At 40.7% G+C, this 24,009-nt stretch overlaps 1 protein-coding gene across 2 annotated transcripts in view; it reads right to left on the reverse strand.

Moving 5' to 3' along the window:
• Window positions 1-24,009, reverse strand: part of LOC127692719 (cytochrome P450 20A1) — a 40,343-nt gene that overhangs the window by 4,659 nt on the left and 11,675 nt on the right. For both annotated transcript variants that reach the window (XM_052193332.1, XM_052193333.1), the window contains exons 5-11: window positions 19,179-19,346; window positions 15,345-15,423; window positions 11,275-11,390; window positions 9,884-9,938; window positions 5,415-5,535; window positions 2,902-3,013; window positions 441-505 (exon numbers count right to left, since the gene is read on the reverse strand). In XM_052193332.1, the coding sequence (XP_052049292.1) occupies window positions 441-505; window positions 2,902-3,013; window positions 5,415-5,535; window positions 9,884-9,938; window positions 11,275-11,390; window positions 15,345-15,423; window positions 19,179-19,346 (716 nt within the window). The remainder of the gene's footprint in view (window positions 1-440; window positions 506-2,901; window positions 3,014-5,414; window positions 5,536-9,883; window positions 9,939-11,274; window positions 11,391-15,344; window positions 15,424-19,178; window positions 19,347-24,009) is intronic.

Below are 24,009 nucleotides of genomic sequence, written 5' to 3' on the forward strand. Positions count from 1 at the left end.
ACAATTCCTAGATTCTATGAAAGAGCTGTATAGGCAACATCTTCTCTTCTAAAAAATGTAGTAAGGCTAAAGGACAGTTATAGAATCAGATAAACATATGGATTATGAGGTACAAGTGATAATAAAAGGAATAAAACTAAAAATCAAAATAGATAATGCAACATGCCTATAAATCGAGCATTTGGGAGGCTGAGGCAGAATGATCACAAGTTCAAGGCTAGCTCCAGCTATCAAGCAAGACCTTGCCTCAAGAATAAATAAATAAAGGAGGTGGGGAGAGGAGGAAGAAGACAATGAAAGAGAAGCCACAAAGAGCAGACAGGGCACAGTGCTTTCTGCCGTCACGTATTACCACATACTACTTTTCCAGATATTGGAAAGGGAAGGAAATATGCACATACATAGAAACCAGCAATGGAAAAGACAACACTATTTCATACCTGTGTGGCAATGGCCAGGTGCTGGGGTCCTGAAGAACCACTCCGAGGGCATAAAGGACGAGCGTCTAAAACACAAAACGGTCTAATTAGTCAAGCATGAAAACACAAGTCACCTAAAATCGTGTCTACTACAGAAAATGCAAAGTGACGACGTCAGCAGTGGCCATCATCTTGGTGACCCATGACAGAGCAACCCACAATATCTTCTAGGCAAGTACACGGCCCAAGCGTGCCACAAGACCTGGAGGCCACAGGAGAAAATCCAGAATTAACTACATGAAAATTTAAAACCTGAAAATGACTGTGAGCATCAGTGGAAGAGGATCGTAACCAGGAAGGAATTCACCACATAGCTGACAGCCAAGTGATGAGGACAGCTCACTAGGAAGGGGAGGAGGCTGGGAAGAGTGGGCACCGAAGACAGAATTCAAGAGAAATGCAAACTGTCAATGCATGTATGAAAAGCTGTTCCATCTTGCTAATGATCAAGAAGAAGCAAATGAAACAATGAGACAATTGACATATGATTCATAAGATATACCAAAGATTCCTAAGTCCAAAGTGATGAGGAACTGGGGAGGGAAAAAAAGTGTGTGTGTGTGTGTTCTTGTGTGTGTTCGTGTGTGTGTGTGTGTGTGTGTGTGTGTGTGTGTGTATTGGTTTTTTTGTTTTTTGTTTTGGTGCTAGGGATTGAACCCAGGGGCCCACTGAGCTATACCCTCAGTCCTAAATGGATTTTATGATTTGGTTACTTACTTAGTTGATTAGTTAGTTAACTTTTGTGCTAAAGACTGACCTCTGTGTAAGCTAAGAAAGTGTGTTCTCACTGAGCCACATCCCTAACTCTGAAAAGCGTGTACTATCATTACTAATGAAGTATAAATTGCCGTTTACAAGATTTAATTATAATGAAATAATTCATTTGTTGGTGCTGAGGCCTAAACCAGGACCTTGCACACAGTCGGTAACAGCTCTGAGCTAACTCCAGTCCCGATATGTAACGCATGCCTTTTGATCCAAACGTTCCATTTACTTACTATGTAGGCCAGGCTGACCTCTAACATACTATGTACTACAGGATACACAAGTCTTCAAACGTATGGCAGTCCTCTGGCCTCAAGCTCTCAAGTACTGCAATTACTGGCATATACTGCCACGTCCAACTTCCAAAACTCCATTTCTAAGGCATTATCTGATACCTACACAACTGTACAATTTATAATAATAAAAAGCGAATGTCAGTCTAAATCCTCATTAGTAAGACTGCTTTATTTACAGGGCATAAATTAATATGACACATATAGTAGAATACTATATAGCTGTTCAAATAAGTTGGATCTCCATTAAGTGCCAATTCTATTAACAGTTATGACATGCTCAATTGAAAAGAATAAAAGAACAACATATTAATGATAAGATTTCATATTAAGACCTAATTTCAAAAAATATTTATCATTATTGTGTGATATATGAGTGTGATTATGGGTGTCCCATGGCACATTTGAGTTCTGGGAATTAAACTCAGGTCCCCAGGCTTGCCCAGCAAGTGTGGTATCTACTGAGTTATCTTACCAGCCGCTAAACTGAGTTTTTAAGATACTTTCACGTACATGTTCATGGACACACAGCACAGTAATCACACACCAGAGTGCACAAAAATACACACTATTGACAGCAGAACAGATGAGAAGGAGAGCTAAGAGAAACCCACATACTCCACAATGGAAGACAGTGCTCTACAGCAGAAGACAATGCTCCACAGAGGGAGACAATGCTTCACAGAGGGAGATGGTGCTCCACAACAGAAGACAGTGCTCCACAGTGGGAGATGGTGCTCCACAACAGAAGACAGTGCTCCACAGTGGGAGAAGGTGCTCCACAGCAGAAGACAGTGTTACACAGTGGGAGACGGTGCTCCACAGTGGAAGACGGTGCTCCACAGCAGAAGACGGTGCTCCACAGCAGAAGACAGTGCGCCACAGCTGGAGGGTCGGGATCCAGTGATGGCCACCACACAATGAGTGCATGGGAACTTTGGAGGTCTTTATTGCAAACGCTTTCTTTTGGCATTTATCGTCTTACTGGTCTTTGGTTTGTATAGTATGGTTTCCAATCTGTGTTCTTATTGTTTTGTATCTGTGTCTGTGTTGTGAATGTGGGCTTTGTGTGTATGTGTGTGTGTGTGTGTGTGTGTGTGTGTGTGTGTGTGTATTTTCTTTGAGCTTTTTGTTTGTTTATTCTGACAGTTGTTTCCTTATTTGTCAGTTTGTTTTCTAAAGTGAGAAGGAAGCCCATGGAGTTGGAGGGACAGGGAGGATATAGAAGCAGATGAGAGAGAAGAAACTGTGATCAGAATATATCATATAAAAAATTATTTTCAATTAAAAGAACTAAAATAAAAGCCCATACCAAAGAACTTGAGGATAAACTGGCTGAGTCAAATATAGCAAACACTTCCTACCTCCTTAGGAATAACAAACGGGCCGACTTTTCCCTCAATATCTTGAAGCCGGGCAGAAACTGGAGTTAGTTTAGCAGTCCGAACGGTTTCAAAAAGCACTTGCCGACAATATCTGTTTTTAAAATAAATAAGTAAATAAATAATCATGACAAACGCTAGCAGAATGGAAGGCCGCAGAGATGATTCAGACTCAAGAATACGCATGGCTCTTTCAGAGGACCCAGGTTTGAGTCCCAGCACCTGTATGGTGGCTCAGTCTGCGACTTCAGTTCCAGGGATCTGGGAAAAGTTGATTTCTTTTTGTGGATGTTTGGTTAAGACTGAACTTTTGAGACTGCTTCTAGGGATGTACTTGTCTTTTAAAGTGGTCAAGTGACTCTGGTGTGCAGCCGCCGGCCCTGGCAGCAGCAATTTGGAGAATGGGTTGAAAAGGAAAGGCCTTCCATGGCATTAGTGGTCCCTTTTCTAGAATCCCATTCCATGAAATTATGTGGTACAGAGGCCTTTGCACTTTAATTCTTTCAATTCATATAACAAAGTTTATCCATGTGGCTGTATATATTGACCTTGTTTTTCTATTAATTAGAGCCTTCCTTGGCATGGCAGTATTACAGTTTGCTAATTTACCTACTTGTGTGTTTTTGATATACAGCTACTGACATCTGCACACAGGTCTTTGTGTGGCCAGCTTTCACTTCTCTGAGTATCTAGGAATGCTGAGGAATGTCTAAGTCATGACTGAGTGTATGCTTAACACTATAAAAAGCCTACTGCGGTATTTCCCAGTATGCCTGTGTTATTTTATGTTTGCCAGAATCTAGCCCTGGTACTGAGGCACCCAGGTACTGAGGCAGGCAATGATGCAGTGGGCGGTGGGGGTGGGGGCGGGGATAGGGGTGGGAGTGGGGGCGGGGGTGTGTATGGAGTCTTTGATTATGGCCAAAGCCGCTTACTTTGGCATATTCCACCTTCTTTAACTCTTTGCTATTAAGCCAGGGGCTACTGGCAATTGACTCCTGCTGATAGTAGAAGGGGATTTAAAAGAAAAGCCTAGTTATCTGAATTCTTTTCTCTCTGTCTCAAGGGCCCCTCCCTAGCCAGGTGAGAGACTTGGTGTTCATTAACTCTTCCTAAGCCAAAGAGAAAAGAAAAGGAAGAAAGGGAGGAAGTCAAGTACTTGCGCAAACACAGACACACACACACACACACACACACACACCATCTGGGTCCAATCATCTTTTTCAACAACTCTACAAGTGTTCATACATACTTTTACACACACACACACACACACACACACACACACACACACACACACACACACACGACAGAAGGACATATACTTATATACATTTGGTGGATCTGGCAGAGCCATAAAAGCCACACATTATTTCTTCTCCCAGCCTTTTTATACCTTCTTAGACAAAAGTTCTTTATAAAACTACCTTATAGATAAAATGTTACACAAAAGAGAGTTACAGAAGGAAGTTGATAATAACTTCAAAGCAGTGCTTCATTCTATAAACTCATTATAAGTTCAAAGCAACAGACTTATATGCCTTGATTTATCATAGGCACACCTGTGGCCTTATCCTTGGACCTGACCTAGAATGAATGTTTTTCCTTGAACACAAATCTATCACAAGTCTGTTTCTCTTCTAGTGTAATTATGAAAGCTCACTGAATTTATTATGCAGTCTTTACTTACTAATCCACGAGGAGGGGCACATTCTATTCTTGATTCTTTATTACATCTTTCTGGCAAAACAACTAAGACCATCGCCTTAAACTTTCTTCTCAAAATTATTTGAATCAAATCAGGAATGATATAATTAATTTATCTAGCATTAATTCATGAAAGTTCATCTCCATGTTGATCGGGAAGAAATCTGCCCAATAGGGTGGGCTGATGCCCAGGAATCATTAGGCTATGCAATAGTGACAGGAAAGGCATGTCAGATGCAAGAAGCAATCCTGGGATGACATCTCTGAGGACCTCACATCTCAGAGCTCACCCATCGCAGCTATGCAAATCAATGGGCTATCTCCCGACAACTCAACTGCTTGCCATAGCCTTTCCTAGATGGCTTCTGACATACACATGTGCACAAACACTAGTACAGACACAGAGGCATATAAATTTTTAGCTATTTTTTGGTTTTTCCAAGATAGGGTTTCACTATGTTGTTCTGGCTGTCTTAGAATTAATTCACTTTGTAGACCAGGCTGGCCTCGAACTCACAGAGATCCACCTGTCCCTCCCTGCCTCTGAAGTGCTGGAATTAAAGACATGTACCACTATGCCTGGCTAAATAATTTTTTAAAAAATATCAGAAACAAATGAAAATATATGTAGATCTATGTATATAGTTTTCTATTCTATTCTATTGCAAATCTATAGAAATATTTTAAGATCCATATATCTTTCCTACATATTAGCATAAGCTTAATGCTATAAATAAACCACCTGATGTTTGCCTTTTAATGATTTTTTTCTTTCATTGTAATCTTACCTGAGCTGCTCAATTTTCTCTGAAGTGATAGGATCCTTCCCTAAAACTTGGTCTATCTCCTTGTACAGCTTCTTCTGAACTTCTCCAGACGTCGTTAGGAAATGGATCATCCAGGTACACACTACAGAAAACTTATATTAGTAACAAAGAAAATAGCTACTGCATAATTTTTGGTATATAAAAAAAAGTTTGTAAATCTGCTCCCCCTTCCACCCTTGACATTCCATGGTACGTAAATGTTACCAAAAATTAAAATAAAATTATTTACAGGATTTGGGTTTCTTGAAACAGAACACAAATATGTATACAGGATGGCAAAATATGCAGTAGAGCTATTGAGATGCCACCTTTCTGGAGTCTGACGGGCAACTCATAGCACCTGCTGCACCCTACCTCAAGTTAGTGAGACCAGACAAGGAAGGGAGGATTGAATGCTGGAGATGTTTCAACCTCACGAAATAAAAGCCTGACCTCATCAGCTTCTTCTTATTATTATTTAATATAGATGAGTACACTGTAGCTATCTTCAGACACACCAGAAGTGTGCATCAGATCTCATTATAGATGGTTGTGAGCCACCATGTGGTTGCTGGGAATTGAACTCAGGACCTCTGGAGGAACAGTCAGTGCTCTTAACCACTAAGCCATCTCTCCAGCCCCCTCATCAGCTTCTTTACTCAGAGGCACCAATGAAATGATTCCTACAAATCAGAGTATTGGGAGATTTGCTCATACAACCACATTACATTTTTCTGTGGGAGACCAAACTGTGGAAAATCAGACCTTCAACAGCTCTCACCTTGAGAGTTCACTGACCTTGCAGTTTACAGCTGAACCACCCCCTTCTTCACACAGGCTGATCAACTGGTTCTCATCCTGGCTGAACACCTGGGGTTGTCTAGGTGGAACCAGCATTCCAGAAAAGCTGCTGGATGCCACAGCCAGCATCTGTCCCGGATGACCTTTCCTCCTTCTGTGCTTCTAGCATTCCCCTCAGCCCCTCCCTTCTTCCTCTTACTGAGTGTTCAAAACCAGGCATTTTGCTTTTCACTAAAGAGGCTTTGACAAGACACCCCTTTTGCTTGGCCGTGCTCTGTCTTTTCTGCCCGTTTTTCTCTTTCAGGCTTGGGTTCCCCTCGGCTCCCCAAATAACTAGGTCCTGTGGGACGGGACATTTTTCTAGACTTTTAATAATTAATTATTGCTCAGGCTATTGGCTTCCCAAACCACCTGAGAGTTTATTGGTGCTGTAATGTCCAGAGATTTCTGATTCTATGGGTTGGGGTAAGGGCCACTCATATGTATTATTAAAAAAAAAAAAAAAAACCTTTAGTTGTATTTGTTACTCTATTTGTATGTATCTATGTGTGTGTATATGTATGTATGTATGTATGTATGTATGTATGTATAAGTATGTTGTCATGCCTGTAGAGGTATGAACCAATTGGTTTCCTGGAACTGAATTCATGCCATCAGGTTGTAGCCAGAACCTTTAGCCTCTGAGCCATCTTTCTGGCTCCTGTCTACACTTTTACTAAGTACTCTGACACCCAAGCCGGAGGATCACTGGCTCATGGCTCACTTCTGGTTTCAGCTGGCTTATGAATTATTTTTACAGGGTAAATGGAACAAAGAACAGAGAAAACAAAGCAGCTATGCTGGCAATGCATTCCAATACATCTTCTCCCTAGGATATGCTTAAATAACAGTAGCTATAGCTCTGTCTTTTCTGTCCCAACTGCTTTGAAGTGTATACAGAGTATTGTTTCCTTCTCCTTATATAATTACCTTATTTTTCTAGAGTGAGGAATGACTCAAATTAACTTATCATCATCACCATCATCATCAATTTTTATAGTATTGGTGATCAAACTAAGGTCTTGTATAAATAAGGCAAATGTTAAAAGCCACTTACGAAACTCAAAGTTAACTCTTTAAAAATGTCTGTTTGATTTGGTTATTGCCTCTAAAAATCAATAGTCACCAGGTAACTCAATTATTCAAGAATAACTAGCTATGTCCTTAACTTTCCCTACACACCATGCTGTCCTGGATCTTGTTCTGTAGACCATGCTGTCCTTAAACTCCCAGATCCACCTGTTTCTGTCTCCCAAGTGTAGGGACTAAAGGTGTGCACCACAACTTTACTTAGCTTGGCATTTCTATTTCACAAATGATATGTAGACATATGTAATTTACAATATATATTAAAATATGCAAAGTACACATTTACAATATATATCTATATACTACTACTGAAAGGACTAAATAAGGATTTGCATAGAGTCATCCATATGTCCTGCCAACTCCATTATCACTTAAAACTAATAGAGCATAGATGTGTATGCATATACATTTAATAATTTCAGCTACTGCTGTTGGTGGGGTTCTGTGTGTACGTAAATGTGTGGGTGGTGGTTGTTTTAAAATATGACTGGAAGTAGCTTAAAAACATATGACTGGAAGTAGCTTAAAAATGCAACTTGTAGACATTTATTATTTTGTTAATATAACTAGACATAATTTCTTAGCTAAAAGGCATCTAAGAGCTACCTGTACAGACCAAGTTCCAAGACAGTCAAGGCTATACAGAGAAACTTTGTCTTGAAAAGGGATTGGTGAGGTGGCTCAGTGGTTAGGAGTTCTGGCTGCTCTTCCAGAGGACCTGGGTTCAATTTCCAGCACTTACATGGTAGCTCACAACTGTGTATGACTCCAATTCTAGGGATTATGGCACCTTCATAGATACACATGCAGGCAAAATATCAATGCACATAAAATAAAAGTAAATAAATCTTTAAGAAAAACAAACAAACAAACAAACAAGAGCCATCTGGAAATAATTAGGTTTAGAAAAGCAGAGAACACAGAATAGATAATGAATTCCCCAATGCTAATAAATGGAGTGGTGAGAAATTCTAAGATAAAGGTTGCTGGCCCTCCTGCCTTTCAAAAGTTCCAGAGGCCTCTTTAAGTCACAGCTAGGAAGATGGCTTGTTTTGCATTAGACACAGCTTTGATTTCCAGCAACCATTGGGAACTCTAGGGGATCTGAAGCCCTCTTCTGATTTCTGTAGGCAATGGCACACATACATACATACATACATACATACATACATACATACATACACACACACATGAAGGTAAACATTTGTACATGTAAAATGAACACACCTTTTAAAAAAGTCACAGTAAACATACAAAGAAATAAATAGCAACAATCATTATAAACTCTCCCTAAAAACTAAACATGAGATTTAGATTAATTCTACCTTTGAGATGACCAATTTTTGTGGCGTGCACAGCATAATAAACTAAGTTTTGTTTTGTTTCTGTTTTTAGACTGGGTTTGACTATGTGGACCTAGTTGGCCTGGAACTTGTGATCCTCCCAACTCAGTTTCCTCAGTCCTGGAATTTAGATATGTGTTACCATGCCCAGGTTAATGACATTTAAAAAAAAAAAAAACAAACTTTAGCAAACATACATCTTTAATGTAATATAGATTTAAAACAAATAAGCATTAAAATAATAAAATAACTGATAGGCTGTGATGGGCTCAGCAGGTAAATGCACTTGCTGACAAGTCTAAAGACCTGAGTTCAATCCCTGGGACCGACATGGGGAGCTGACCTCTAACTGCACGCTCACACTGCGGCATGTGCTCACTGCCACCACAACAGATAAGTAAATTCAGGAAAAAACTGTAACAAGTAACGATCCTTGACCCATCTGCACGAATTTCATTTACTCTGTAATACCTAGATACATCTAGGGGTTAAAGAAGAGAAACGTGTCTAAAATGTTTGCTTAAAATAAAGTATAAAGTGAACATAAGCCTTTCTACATTTTAAGCTGGCACCTAAAAAGTTCCTGGGAGCATTTTATATTATGCATTTTTATGTTTATAAACCTTTTTATAAATACTGTATCAATGTGTTGTTCTCTATAAATCTAAAAACTGGTGAAGGTCACACAGGCATCTAGAATTTTAAATAGAAATCATCTCCAGTTCCAAAAGAGTTCTTTGAAATCATGGTCCCTGTGGACTCCACGCCCTTTCAGAGTCCTGAGTAATCACCCTATTCAATGAAGAGCAGAAGAGGCCCAGGCTGTGACTCAGTGGGGACTGTTTATCTATGGGATTCAACCCTTAGAACCAAAGGAGGGGGAGGAGCAGCAGGAAAGGGAGCACTCCTCACACCTTCAGGAAAGGTGTTGGTGGCAGTTCATTCGAAAGGCACTAACTAGAATTCACAATCCATAAAATGTTTCAAATTTAATGGCAAATTTCGAAGGTGAAATTGAATACATGGTAGGGTTGGGAGGTGGAGCACCACGGGAAGCAAGCTTTTTAAACAAGGAAGGGAAACCACAAAGGGACCCTCACTGAGTTTCCTTTTTTTAGAAGAGCTTCACCAGTGTCTGATCTGTTATCCTGTCTGAGACAGAAATTGATTTGTACTTACGCCTTGCAGTTATTATGCAGCCGGCCAGAGAGAACACCACACTGTCTTCAAGGATCTACAAAACCAAACTGAGTTCAGAAGGGATGAGATACAAGGTGGCCTCCACCAGGCTCTACTGAGATCATCGAGAGTACAAAATTAGGTTCAACAAAAAGTGTGTGTGTAGGGGGGGGGGGGATACATTATTATTTCTTTACTATGTCTTCATCAAACCCAAAATCTGTGTAAGTAAAGCATCAGTCAAGGGTAAGGGCTGCTGGGCCAGAGGGAGGTAAGGAGGGAGGGGTGACTCACTTCTGAGCCCTCACTGCCCTTGCACTGGACTTGAAGGTTCCTGTGCACAGGGCTGGTTCCAAACAACCACAGTGGGCAGCTCCCAACCATCTGTAATCCAGTTTAGAGGATCTGACGCCCTCCTCTGGCCTCTGAGGACTCCTGTACACACATTGTGTACATAAACGCACAGAGGCTCACACATTTACATACTGAAGAAAAGGACAAATAAAACTAAATCCTGGACTGCCTATTTTCTCACCTGTGTCAGTTTTACCGTTTGTTTCTGTCATTTTCAGTTAAATTTGTCCTTTGACAATCAGATATGTACACAATGCATTCTGGTTGCTCTCCTCCCCACCCTCTCTTACCCACTCTGTCATGGATAGATCCTACCTTATAATGCCTTTTGTTTTGTTTTTTTGAGCAATAGTCTCACAATGTAGGCTGTCCTAAACTCACAGAAATTGGCTTGCCTCTTGCCTCTTGAGTGCTGGGACTAAAGGTGTGAGTCACCACTCTTCGTTGCCCACTCTTTTTGGCCTTTTTGATGCAACAAATATTTATTTCTTAGCAGTCTTATGAACTCATTATACAGACACACCTTTTCAGTCCTACTGTTATAGCATGGCCTGGTGCAACGACAATGCCGTGGGCATAGGGAAGTGCTGCCACGGTGCTGCCACGGTCTCAGAATCTAATTCAATTTCTGCACAAACTCATATCCAGAAACTTACTTCTGCCTTCCAGAGATTGTGTGTGCCATGTTGGGAGTCCTACAATGAAGTGGAGTGGCCAGGATGCCAAGGCTGACTACTGCCTGGCAAAACCACAAAAGAGCATTTATGCTGGTGAACACACTGAACGAGCTTCGAGCTGCCACAGCTGGCCATGTGGGCAGTCAGCCTGAGCCCAGCAAGGCTCACACACACTCCATGAACACACCATCCGGGCTTGATGCTTGCTTATTCTAACTGTAAATGTTCAGAGGGTACATTCGTGGGACCCTGACTACCTACAAAAAATGAGACGACCTGACTTCTTGGAGGCCATTTGCACTGAAAGAGAAGCGCTCTACGCACACGTGACCTTTCCATAACCAATTAACATTTCATTACCTGTTGCTCATTAAGGTTTTCCTGTACTAAGGAGTCAATGAAGGTATGTTGACTGAAGCTCCCTCCTTTTCGTTCCTTTATAATTTTCTTTAAAGTAGATTCCAATTGCATGAGAGCTTAAAGAAGAAAATTTTTTTAAAAAAATTCACAATATAAGCATTTGTGGAAGTTAAACCTCCTAAGAATAATTCTTTCCAATATTACCATGTGTGGAAAACTTTTAAAAACAGAAACCAATAATTTTTAGAGAAAAATTTATATTTAAATCATTTTTTCTTTCTTTTCTTTTTTGTTTGTTATTTATTTATTTATTTATTTATTTTATTTAATGTTGTTAAATTTCAGATACATTCACGAGACAAAGAAAGGCAAACTTTTGTCAGTTTGAGCCAACCTCATCTAAAAATCAAGTTCTAGGACAGCTGGAGCTACACAGAGAAACCCTGACCCCAAAAACAAACAAACAAACAAATGTCCATAAAATACCTCTATGCAATTCAGGGAGTGACTGATTTTAAAGAAACATCCAAATTATTGCCACTCAGGTGAAAATGTAAACAATTCTAACACCACGCAGACCTCCAAACACACTTATCTCTCCATTAATACCAATCCTTCCTTCTAAATTCTGTCTTAACTCCATAGCTCCTCTCAAATCAAGGATCACTCAGAAAGACAGACACAGACATGAAATAATCAGAAAGGTAAATCCTCAAACAAAATTCTCAGACAAAAGCAACTGATAACCAATGCTACTAAAACCACAGATTTGCTTCATTCCACATCTTGGCTGACCTATCCCTTCATTGGTGATGGAGATGACCTATCACTCACTGCTAGCAGTGGCTCCCAGGTCCTGATACTCCTAGGCTGCTGCACTCCCCACTTCCTGCTTGTCCTTCTAGGAGTCATTTTAACCCCTTCCTGGCTCTTGAATGCTTTAAGGAAGGAATGTCCCAGGACTGGTTGTTGCTTACTTCTTTTTCCTTTCTTCCTTTTTTCCCTTTCCTTTTCTCCCTCCTTCCCATCTATCCCTCCATCCCTCTGTCTGTCTAAGCCAGGGCCTTCCTGTTTGGCCTATGATGGCCTAGAACTCACTATGTAAGGTTCTGAACCTCCCTTTTAATCTTTATTTGCTATCCTGGTGATCTCTGGTCTCAAGATTTTAAAGCTCTATAACAAATACTTCCAAACTTTTATTTCTAGTCAGGACCTCTTTTCCTCCAAACTCCAGATTCATAAATTTAACTGCAAACGCAACATCCCCACTTAGATACCTGAAGCATATTAAACAAAACATCCAACATACTGAACTCTTGATCATTCTGCAAAACTGCATCTTCCCAACCTTCCCATCTTACTTACTAATAATCTTATTCTGTAGTTACTCTGGCCTAATGGCCTGTCTTCTACTCTCTTTTACTCCCTATTTAACCCATTAGCCAACTAATGGTTGTCTTCAAAGCACAGAATTTTCTATTGCTCCCCCTCATGTTTCAGTCCCTCATTATCTGGGACTGAAGCCTTAGCCTCTTTCTCGCCTGCTTCATTGCCAGAGCGCCTGATTTACTCCCTCTGCCTCTGTTCTGGCATTCTCCTCTATCAGGGGAAACCATGATTTGAAAACAAACAAAAACAAAATACACTGTAGGCTCTCTACCCCACACATCTAGTGTCCTTCAGGAGACAAGTTAGGATAATTACATTGTAGCCTCTCCACCATATGGAACATCACCAGGATAACTACATTGTAGCTTCTCCATAGCACAGGACACCTTCAGAATAACTACATTGTAGCCTCTCTATCATACCGCCATCATCAGGCTAACCACATTGTAGCCTCTGCACAGCACCTAACACCTTCAGGATAACTACATTGTAGCCTCTCCACCTGACAGGATTACAGCTTCTCCACTGCACCCAACACCTTCAGGATAACTACAGTGTAACCTCTCCACCATGGCAGGATAACTACATTGTAGCCTCTCCACAGCACCCAACAGCTTCAGGATAACAACATTGTAGCCTCTCCACCCTGGCAGGATAACTACAGTGTAGCCTCTCCACCACACACCGCTAGCCTCCTTCTGGCCTCACTTTTCATCTTTTCACTCCCTATACATTTACTACCTTAGATCATTTCTTATTTCTTCCAGGTAAAATGAGGTGCCACAAAACTTCTTCATATTCATTAACATCTCCAAGGAACTAACATATATCAAGATAGTATAAATCTTGACCAAAGAGTAAGAAGATTTGAATAACTGACTACACATTAATGATGGAAAGGAGGAGTTGCCGATGATATAATGCAGTAGTTCCCACACTGCCACACATTGGGATTACCTGGGAGGAATTTCTAAAAATAGTAAAATACATGCCACACATCATCTAAGTGGAGGCAGAAACCAGGTTTCAATATTAAAACAAAACAACACAAAACGGTGGTGCAAGGAAACTTGGGAATTATTGTATTTCTGAGATATAGTTTTTGCAAAGGGGAATTAACCTAACGAAATACATCCATCAAGTGACAAGAATTACAATGCATACTATCACAGGGGATGTATCAAACTGAATTTTAAAAGTCGCTGGTGGGTGTCTCCTGAACTTAAACTGATGATCCTTTTGCCTCAGTGTACCAAGTAGCTGGGACCACACATGCATACTACTGTGCAGAATTTATGTTTTGATTACCCTATCTGGTTCCAAAAAAAGAAAATGAAGCAGGTCAGAATAAAATATTAACACACGGGCCTTAGATTGCTCAGCAAAGTGTTTGCTATACAAGCAAGACGATTGTAGAGAGACTATTTTAGGTATTGCACCGACGCATCTCCTGTTAATTAATTTATAACTTTATCAATTGTCTATGTTTTATTTGTGTGTGTGCACCTATGTGTGAGCGTGTACACGTGTCCTCAGAGGTGAGAGGATATCAGATCCCTCGGAGCTGGAATTACAGGTGTTTGTCATCTTTGTAACATGCATAATAGGATATAAACAACCGTTAAGCCATCTCTCCAGCCCATATATAAATCTTTTTTTTTTTAGATTTATTTATTTATTATATGTGAGTACACTGCAACTGTCTTCAGACACCAGAAGAAAGCATCAGATGTCTTTTCTCTTTTTGGATGGTTGTGAGCCACCATGTGGGTGCTAGGATTTGAACTCATGACCTATTGGAAGAACAGTCAGTGCTCTTAGCCACTGAGCCATCTCTCCAGCCCCCCATATATAAATCTTATAAATTACTGCCATAAAACATAGAAAATATTTTATGACTTTTTTTTTAGGGAGGGGGCTGGAGAGAGGACTCAGCAGTTGAAGGCACTTGCTGATCTTGCAGAGGATCCAGGCTCAGTTCTTAGCACCCACATGGATGGCAGCTCACAATTATCTATAACTACAGCTCCAGAGGATCTGACTCTCTCTTCTGGCCTCTGTGAGCATCCTCTTGCAAGTGGTACACAGATGTACATGCAGGCAAAACACTCATACATAGCAAATATAATAAGATTTTTAAAACCTTTGCAAATAATACTTTCTTCTTTTAGACAATTTCACCCCTTGTTTATTATTCAAAATGTAGACTTCTGAATGGCTTTCTAGTGCCCCTTACGCTCTTTACAAGTTATGTACTGTGTACTCACTGTGCGGTGAGTACCAGCTTCTACTTACTGCTTTTTCTTATCTTTCATTGAAGAAAAGCCATCACTGAATGAAACGTAGAAGGAAAAAGCACAGAGATGGCCAATGACCTCTCCATCAGAGATAAGACAACTAAAATCACTGCATGTATCTTTGAATACATATTAACATTTGAAGGTGAGACCTTGGCTCTAGATCCAAGGTAGACTACCTGCCAACCGTGTGCCACCTCAAAACCAGTTAATAAAAGTGGCTAAGCTAGCCCAGCATGCATGGTGGCGCTTGCCTTTAATCCTAGCAGGTGGATCCCTGAGTTCGAGGCCAGCCTGGTCTACAGAGTGAGTTCCAGGACAGCCAGGGCTACACAGAGAAACCCTGTCTTGAGAAATCAAGAAAAAAAGAGTGGCTAAGCTTACCCTCTTGATACTGTTTTTTCCGAGTGGTGTTTTTATCGAGTGACCCGTCTAGAAAGCCTTTTCCAATCTCAGACCACACCTGAAAACAAGAAATCATGTGAGTGAGTGGAGATGCCTCAGCTGATTAAGTTACTTGCCTTACATGCAGGAGAACCTAAGCATGACTCCCAAACGGAAAAGAAGGGGATTGGAGAAAAGGCCCAGGGTTAAGAGTGTCTGCTACATGATCATGAGGACCAGTGTTTGGAACCCAGCAACCTATAACAAGCAAAATCCTGTAACTCCAACACCCTCTTCTACATTTCATGTATGCACAAATGCATCATTGCACATACGTGTATATGAACTAATGATATAAATAAATAAAAAGTAAATAACATCCTTTGTTTGTGTGTTTGTTTTGAGATAGGCTGGTGGTCCCTGGGCTGGTGGTCTGTGTAGCCCTGGCTGTCCTGAAACTCACTGTAGATCAGACTGGCTTCAAACTCAGAAATCTGTCTGCTTCTGCCTCCCAAGTGCTGGGATTAATGACATGTGTTACTACCACCCAGCTAATATATATATACATATATATGTATATATGTGTATTAATGTATGTGAGTACACTATGTCAGACACACTAGAAGAGAGCATAAGATCCCATTACAGGTGGATGTGAGCCATCATGTGGTTGCGGGAAATTGAACTCAGGATCTCTGGAAGAGCAGCCAGTGCTCTTAACCCTGAGCCATCTCTCCAGCCCCAAAATAAATATGTTTAAGTGGCTAGTTTTATGTCAACTTGACACAAGCTAGAGCCATCAGAGAGGAGGAGCCTCCGTTGAGGAAATGCCTGCATGAGATCCAGCTGTAAGAAATTTTCTTTTTCTTTTTTTTTTATTCGATATATTTTTTATTTACATTTCAAATGATTTCCCCTTTCCTGGCTCCCCACTCCCCGAAAGTCCTGTAAGCACTCTTCCTTCCCCCTGTTCCCCCATCCAACCCTTCCCACTTCCCTGTTCTGGTATTGCCCTATACTGCTGCACTGAGCCTTTCCAGAACCAGGGGCCACTCCTCCATTCTTCTTGGACATCATTTGAGATATGTGGATTATGTCTTGGGTATTCCAAGTTTCTAGGCTAATATCTGCTTATCAGTGAAAAAGATAGCCTTTTCAACAAATGGTGCTGGTTTCAACTGGAGGTCAGCATGCAGAGGAATGCGAATTGATCCATCCTTATCTCCTTGTACTAAGCTCAATTTCAAGTGGATCAAGGACCTCCACATAAAACCAGACACACTGAAACTAATAGAAAAGAAACTGGGAAAGGCCCTTGAGGACATGGGTTCAGGGGAAAAGTTCCTCAACAGAACACCAATAGCTTATGCTCTAAGATCAAGAATTGACAAATGGGACCTCATAAAATTACAAAGTTTCTGTAAGGCAAAGAACACCATCAAAAGGACAAATCAGCAACCAACAAATTGGGAAAATATCTTCACCAACCCTACATCTGACAGAGGGCTAATATCCAATATATACAAAGAACTCAAGAAGTTAAACCCCAGAGAACCAAATAACCCTATTAAAAATGGGGTACAGAGCTAAACAAAGAATTTTCACCTGAAGAACTTCAGATGGCTGAGAAGCATCTTAAAAAATGTTCAGCACCATTAGTCATTAGAGAAATACAAATCAAAACAATCCTGAGATTTCACCTCATACCAGTCAGAATGGCTAAGATCAAAAACTTAGGAGAAAACAGGTGCTGGTGAGGATGTGGAGAAAGAGGAACACTCCTCCACTGCTGGTGGGGTTGCAAATTGGTATAACCACTCTGGAAAATCAGTCTGGCAGTTCCTCAGGAAACTGGGCACGTCACTTCCAGAGGACCTTGCTATAGCACTCCTGGGCGTATACCCAGAGGATTCCCCAGCATGTAATAAGGATACATGCTCCACAATATTCATAGCAGCCCTATTTATAATAGCCAGAAGCTGGAAAGAACCCAGGTGTCCCTCAATGGAGGAATGGATACAAAAAATGTGGTATATACACATAATGGAGTACTATTCAGCCATTAGAAACAATGAATTCATGAAATTCTTAGACAAATGGATGGAGTTGTAAGGAATTTTCTTAATTAGTGATCAATATGCCCAGCCTACTGGTGGTGCCCAGCTGGTGGTCCTGGGTTCTTTAAGAAAGCAGGGTGAGTAAGCCATGGGGAGCAAGTCAGTAAGTTACACCCTTCCGTGGTCTGCACATCAACTCCCACCTCCGGGTTCCTGCTCTGCTTGAGTTCCTGTCCCGACTTCCCTCAGTGATGGACTATGATGTCAAGTATAAGCTGAACAAGCCCTTTCCTCCCCAACTTGCTTTTGGTCATGGTGATTTGTCACAGCACCAGCAACCCTGACTAGGACAGTGGGTGTGAGAATGCTGGGTTGTAATCACAGCACTGGGGAGGTAGGGACAGGAGGAACCCTTGCTAGGCAGACTGGTGGGCTCCGGAAAAATGAGAAGACCCTGTTTCAAAGGAGACAGATGACATTCTTGACACTGGTGTCTGAAGTTGTCCTCTGGCCAACACCCATATGCATAGACACATGTACCCAACACCACATATGTATGAACACACACATGTCCATGCATCCAACAACACATATGTATTAACACACACATGCACATGTATACAACAGCACATATGTATTAAATAGTGACAGGGTAGTAACCTTCAGTTCCTGGTGATTTTTGTTTAGAATACATTGTTTTAACTATTAAATCTGGCATGGTGGTACACGCACGCCTTTGATCCCAGTAGAGTCAGGCAGATCTCTGTGAGTTCGAGGGTAGCCTAGTCTTCATGGCAAGATCCAGGACATCCAAGCTACATAGTGAGACCTTGTCTCAAAAAAAAAAAAAAAAAAAGACAAAAAGACAAAAAGACAAAAAGAAAAAGAAAAAACCTGTTTTGTAGACTTAAATAATGTAAGGAATAATTTCTCACATCTGAGAAGTGGTAGGGTTCATGACCTAAATATGATTTCAAAAAATAAATTAACAACATGTAGAAACTACTTTCCAAACCCCATATGTGAGTGTAGGAAAGACAATGTTACTCAATTTAGACTGAATCAGTCTTGCTGCTAATCATGGTCACCTCATTAGCATCTTCACGCTCCACTGACTGCACTGAACTTCTTTCTATGTAGGACACAATCTATTAGCGTCTGGCTTTTCCTTTCCTTCTAGAATTTAATATTATTTTTATAAGATACTGGTTAAGTTTTAAATTTTTTCTTTAATCATACACTTTACATTTCACAAAGTATTTACCTAAAAAGAAAAAAGTCACACACATTTTCTCTCTCTCTCTCTCTCTCTCTCTCTCTCTCTCTCTCACACACACACACACACACACACAGAGTACCAACTATCTTAGCTTCCATTGTTCTTTTAGATCAAAAAGAAGATGCTTAAATCTTGAGGCACAGCTGAGGATGGTGGTAACATGGTTGCTATGCAAATGCGAGAACTTTCCAGCACCTGCACAGAAAGCCAGGCTTGGCAATGCACAGCACACACTTAAACCCCATGCTGGAAGGACGGCAGAGCCTCGGAGCTCCCTGGCCAGTCAGTCTAGCTAACTGATGAGATCAGAGCTTGGGGGGAATACTGCCTCAAGAATTAGATGGAACAGATAAGAGGAAGATTCTATCACATACGTGGGCATACATGTTCAAATGCACACGCATGCACACACACACCTTCTTCAGAGGTAAAGTCAGCATTCAACCACTTGGCCTGATGAAAGAATCATTTTAAGAATCATTTTTTTCCTCGACTCACTGTGCCATGAATCTTTTGGAATCGGATGACTTCCTGTTCATCTTCAAATGTGCTACCCAGTACCATCCGTGTGACAAACTTCAAAGCAAAACCAAGCATGTGCTGGCTCAGAGGTATGTGCTGGGTCTCTGGGTAGGACAGCCATTTATCTAATAATTCTTCTGAAAGCTGAAAAGAACAGAAGAATAAAATTTATTTTTCCACTCTCTGAGTCTTACAAGGCATTCAGTAAGATGGCCACGTTGTATATAAACTGTGTAAAAATTAAGCAGGCATTTCCAGCTATGTCTCAACCTCAACCTTCGATGATTTGGCCTCAAAATCAGCAAAAAAAACTTACTTCTGAAATAAGACAGAATAAATATACAACAATAAACACAGAAAATTCAAGACAGAAACATTTTTTTACATCTAATGGACTTGAAGCAGAATAAAAAAAATATTAATGCCTGATTTCGAACAGTAGAGATTTACCCAAATGACTATGACTCAATCTACAAACGTGAATATGTCAAAGTGCTAGACATTGCTCTAAAAAGAGGAGCCTCTCAGAGCCTCTGTCAGCCTTTCACTCTCCCCAGATTTACCAAACCCCCACATGAAATAAAAATTAGATAGTAAAAGACTACAAACATTTGAGCAAAGCAGAACAAAAATCTTGATTTTACCTTTCAGTTGTGACCCTGCAAAGCAGGCACTTGCAGCAACTGTCTAGCCTAAAGTTCAGATGCTCCACAGCTGAGCTGACACAACAGTCCCTCTCTGCATGGCTGTGGGAGACCATTAGACCCACATCACAGGAGACAGTAAAGACACCGTGTGGCACGAACTGGAGCTATGCCTCCTTTCCTTAAGGAACTACAATTAAGTTCTGTTCAATATAAAAATATTTAGCATCTCTTATGAATATACCTCCTTAAAGGAAACATTTGGGATATAAAACTTAATCTTTGGAAAATTAGGAGGTAGTCCTTAAAAGGATTCCGAAGTGTCAAGTTGACATTGTTTTTACAATGACTTTGGGATCAACTAAAACACAATACTATGCAACTTCAAAATTACTTCTCAGCTGATGGTGTAGCTGGGTGGGTGATCACACGCCCAGCATGCACCAGGTCCTCAGTTCTATTCCCAGCACCACAATCAGACACAACAAACATTAATTTCGTGCCACCAACAAAATAATCCCTCACACAGTAGTCTCTCTTCGCCCAAGGATTTCTAGCTCTAGAAATATTAAGTGGAGAGTTCTGGAAATCATTTCTAAGTTTTACACTGGATCCTGTTCGGAGAACTGTGATGAAATCTCATACAGTCCTGCTCTACAGGATGAGAGAATCTAACACACAGGAAACTGGAGCTGTGTCTGACCCCAGCTCTGCCACTGCTGACAAGCAGAGAAAAAGAGCTTATATGGGAATTGATGCTGTACGAATTTGTGAGAATTTACTAGGAGTCCAGAACGCATGCCCGTAGGCGGGGTTACTCATCACCAGCCTGTCTATTCATTGCATGCCCACAGATCGACCACACACTCAGAAAGACTTGAAGGCCCTCAGCTTTCACATCTGGCAGACATCAACATCTGTACAAGCAGGAAGCTGAGGTTGGCTATAAGGAACCTGATGAGTGTTGAGGGGCTCCAGCGCAGACAGAGTCTACAACCACTGAGAGATTCCCTTTTCTTTTCTCCTTTTCTTTCTTTCTTTGGTTCTTTCTTTGTTTCTTTCTTTCTTTGTTTCTTTTTTTGTTTGTTTCTTTCTTTCTTTGTTTCTTTCTTTCTTTTTTTGTTTCTTTCTTTCTCTTCCTTCCTTCCTTTCTTTTCTTTTTTATTTCTTGTTTTGGTATTTTTTTTTTTGAAACAGTTTCTCTATATCACCCTGACTGTTGTAAAACTCACCCTTAGACCAAGTTTGCATCAAATGCAGAGATCTATCTACCCAGCCCTGCTACCGAGCGCTGGGATTAAAGACGAGTATAGCCACCACAGGCCTGGCGTTTCCTCCTTTTCTTGCCAGTGTCAAGCTTTGTGGTGAATCTGTCAAAACCCTAGCTGAACACTTAGATGTGGGAACAGATACCTCAGAGTCCACAGAGACAGTTCAGAGAAGGCTGAATGAGAAACTACCAACCACCCCACACTCAGCAGTGCAATGCCCAAGCAGGTAGGGAGCATGGAAATGGAGCAGTGCGTGTATGTCAAGTGTGCGGCTGTACATTCCTGTACAGAAACATGAGATGCGCAAATAAAGAGGCAGGCACGCAGATCCACAGGAAATAGGCTTCCCCAGGGAGGCAGCAGGCCGGAGAGGAACAGGCCTTTCTTTCTCTTGGGCATTTTTCCTTCTGTTTGTTTGTCTTGTTCAATCCCAATGACAGTTTTGTTTTACCTTATTATAGTTTCTTTTGCTATGTTTAATTCTTATCTCTTAGGAGCCTATTTGTTTTCAAAAGAGACAGAAAGGAGAGGGTCTGTATGAGAGGGAGGTGGAGAGGCTCTGGGAGGAGCAGAAGGAGGGGAAACCATGATCAGGATATATTATGTGAGAAGAAAAATCTACTCTCAATAAAAGAAAAAAATGTATGCATATAAAATTCCAAAACATGAAAAAAAAGAATAGACTTTTATACCAGGTAGGTTAAACTGTAGGCAAAGAACAAAAGAAAACTAGGCTAATGAAGTCTCAACAACTAATGGCTATCAATTGAAGACACATTTTAGAGGGCACCGCGTAAGAGCTCAGAGAGGAAAGCACGGGACTAAAAATAAAACCTCACCAGATATATTCACCAGTGGATTTAAGCAGACAGCTTTGAGCCATCAGTGAATTAGTGAACAGATGAAGTCAGAAGACGGCATGCTTCGCCCGTACGAGGGAGCAGACTCTAGGACAGACATAGATCAACAGAAAAGACAAGGGTGAAAGCGACCTAACACATGGCTGACAACAACTCCCAGGAAAGTCGAGTGGGATCATCTTTTAACAACTGAGCAGGCGTGTAAGAAAACGCAACCTTAACTACATCCACAGTAGACATGGATAAACTGAAAACGGACAAGACCTGAACATATGAGGAAGACATACAGCCTGCAGGCAGAGAAAGGCGCTGAGATTTTAATAGACACCAACTATGAAAGAGAAATGTCAGTAAGCACTATTTCCTTAAAGTCAAAAACATCTGCTCTTCCCAGGCAAACGGAGCTAGAAAAGAACCTTGCAAATGTGTATCTCACAAGAGCCTGGGCACATATATTATTCTAAGAACTCTTGGAACTCAGTAACAGATAATGAAGTAAAATATCCACATTTCACCAATGTCATATATGAATAGCAAATAAGCACATTGAAAGATCCCCAAGGGAGTGAGAGCATGTGTTCTTGCAGAATACTCAGGTTCAATTCCCAGCACCCACATGTCTCACAACCTGCCGTAACTCCTGCTTTAAGGGACCTGATGCTCTCTTCTGACCTTCCAAAACACCAGACCCACACGGTACCCAGATATGCATGCATGCAAGCTAAATATTTATAAATAAATCTTAAAAGGATCTTATTGATGATAACTCAGAGGTTACAGAAAAAAAGAGAAAATAATTTTACCTGCTGTGGAAAAACTTTCTCTCTTAAAATGTGTATGTGTGTGTGTTGTAAAAGTCATTCTATGTTCAGAAAGTTATATATGTCCATCCCCAGATAATACATACTTTTAAGCAAGGAAAAAAATGTTGCTAGCAGTTTATTTAAAACTTGGGAACCTTTAAAAATAAAAAAAAATGTAGAAGTTCTTTCATAAAGCCATATGGTATTGACATCTTTTTTATGGTAGATTTTTTTTGAGAGTTATTTTGGAAATGTGTTATAAGCTAGGAAAATGCTTTTGGACAGTTATTTTTCTTAAAAGAGTCAAAACCATTTCTTGGGCTAAAACAAAAGTTAAGTATTTTCTTTATATACGTGTTTATCTAGACTTCCAGTAAAACAAATGTGTACTCAACAGAAGACAAAATAAAACTTCACACAAAGCAACAAAGCAAGATGACCAGCCTCTCTCATTGTTAGGGAAATGCAAATTAAAGCCATGTGAGACAGCTATGTTCCACTAGAGTAGCTAAAAGCAACGCCAGCCCAAAATGGAGTTTTTCAAAAAACTGCGGGGGATGGGTTACCACACAAACAGACACACACACACACACACACACACACACCACCACAACACACTTTCCTCTTCATTTCATGAAGCTTCAAGAACCTTGGTACCAAAACCTGACAGAAACATTAAGAAAGGATGCCAGGTGTGGTGGTGCCTGCCTTTCATTACAGTACACTGAAGGCTGATGGTGTGGTGGTGCAGGCCTTTAATTACAGTACTCTGAAGGCCGATGGATCTCTGTGAATTTGAGGACAGCCTGTCTACAAAGCAAATTCCAGGACAGCCAGGCTACAAAGAAAAACCTTTGTCATGAAAGAGAGAGAGAGAGAGAGAGAGAGAGAGAGAGAGAGAGAGAGAGAAGGAGGGAGTGAGGAAGGAAGGGAGGAAAGGAGGGAGAGAGAGACAGAGAGAAAGGGAGGGAGGGAAGAAGAGAGGGAGAGAAGGAAGGAGAGAGACAGAGAGAGAGGGAGGGAGGAAGAAAGAGAGGAGGGAGGGAAGAGAAAGAAAGAAAGAAAGAAAGAAAGAAAGAAAGAAAGAAAGAAAGAAAGAAAGAAAGAAGGAATTCCCCAGCATGTAATAAGGATACATGCTCCACTATGTTCATAGCAGCTCTATTTATAATAACCAGAAGTTGGTAAGAACTCAGATGTCCCTCAACGGAGGAATGGATACAGAAAAT

Source organism: Apodemus sylvaticus, chromosome 9 (genome assembly GCF_947179515.1).
Source record: "Apodemus sylvaticus chromosome 9, mApoSyl1.1, whole genome shotgun sequence".
In the NCBI taxonomy this organism is placed as follows: Eukaryota; Metazoa; Chordata; class Mammalia; order Rodentia; family Muridae; genus Apodemus; species Apodemus sylvaticus.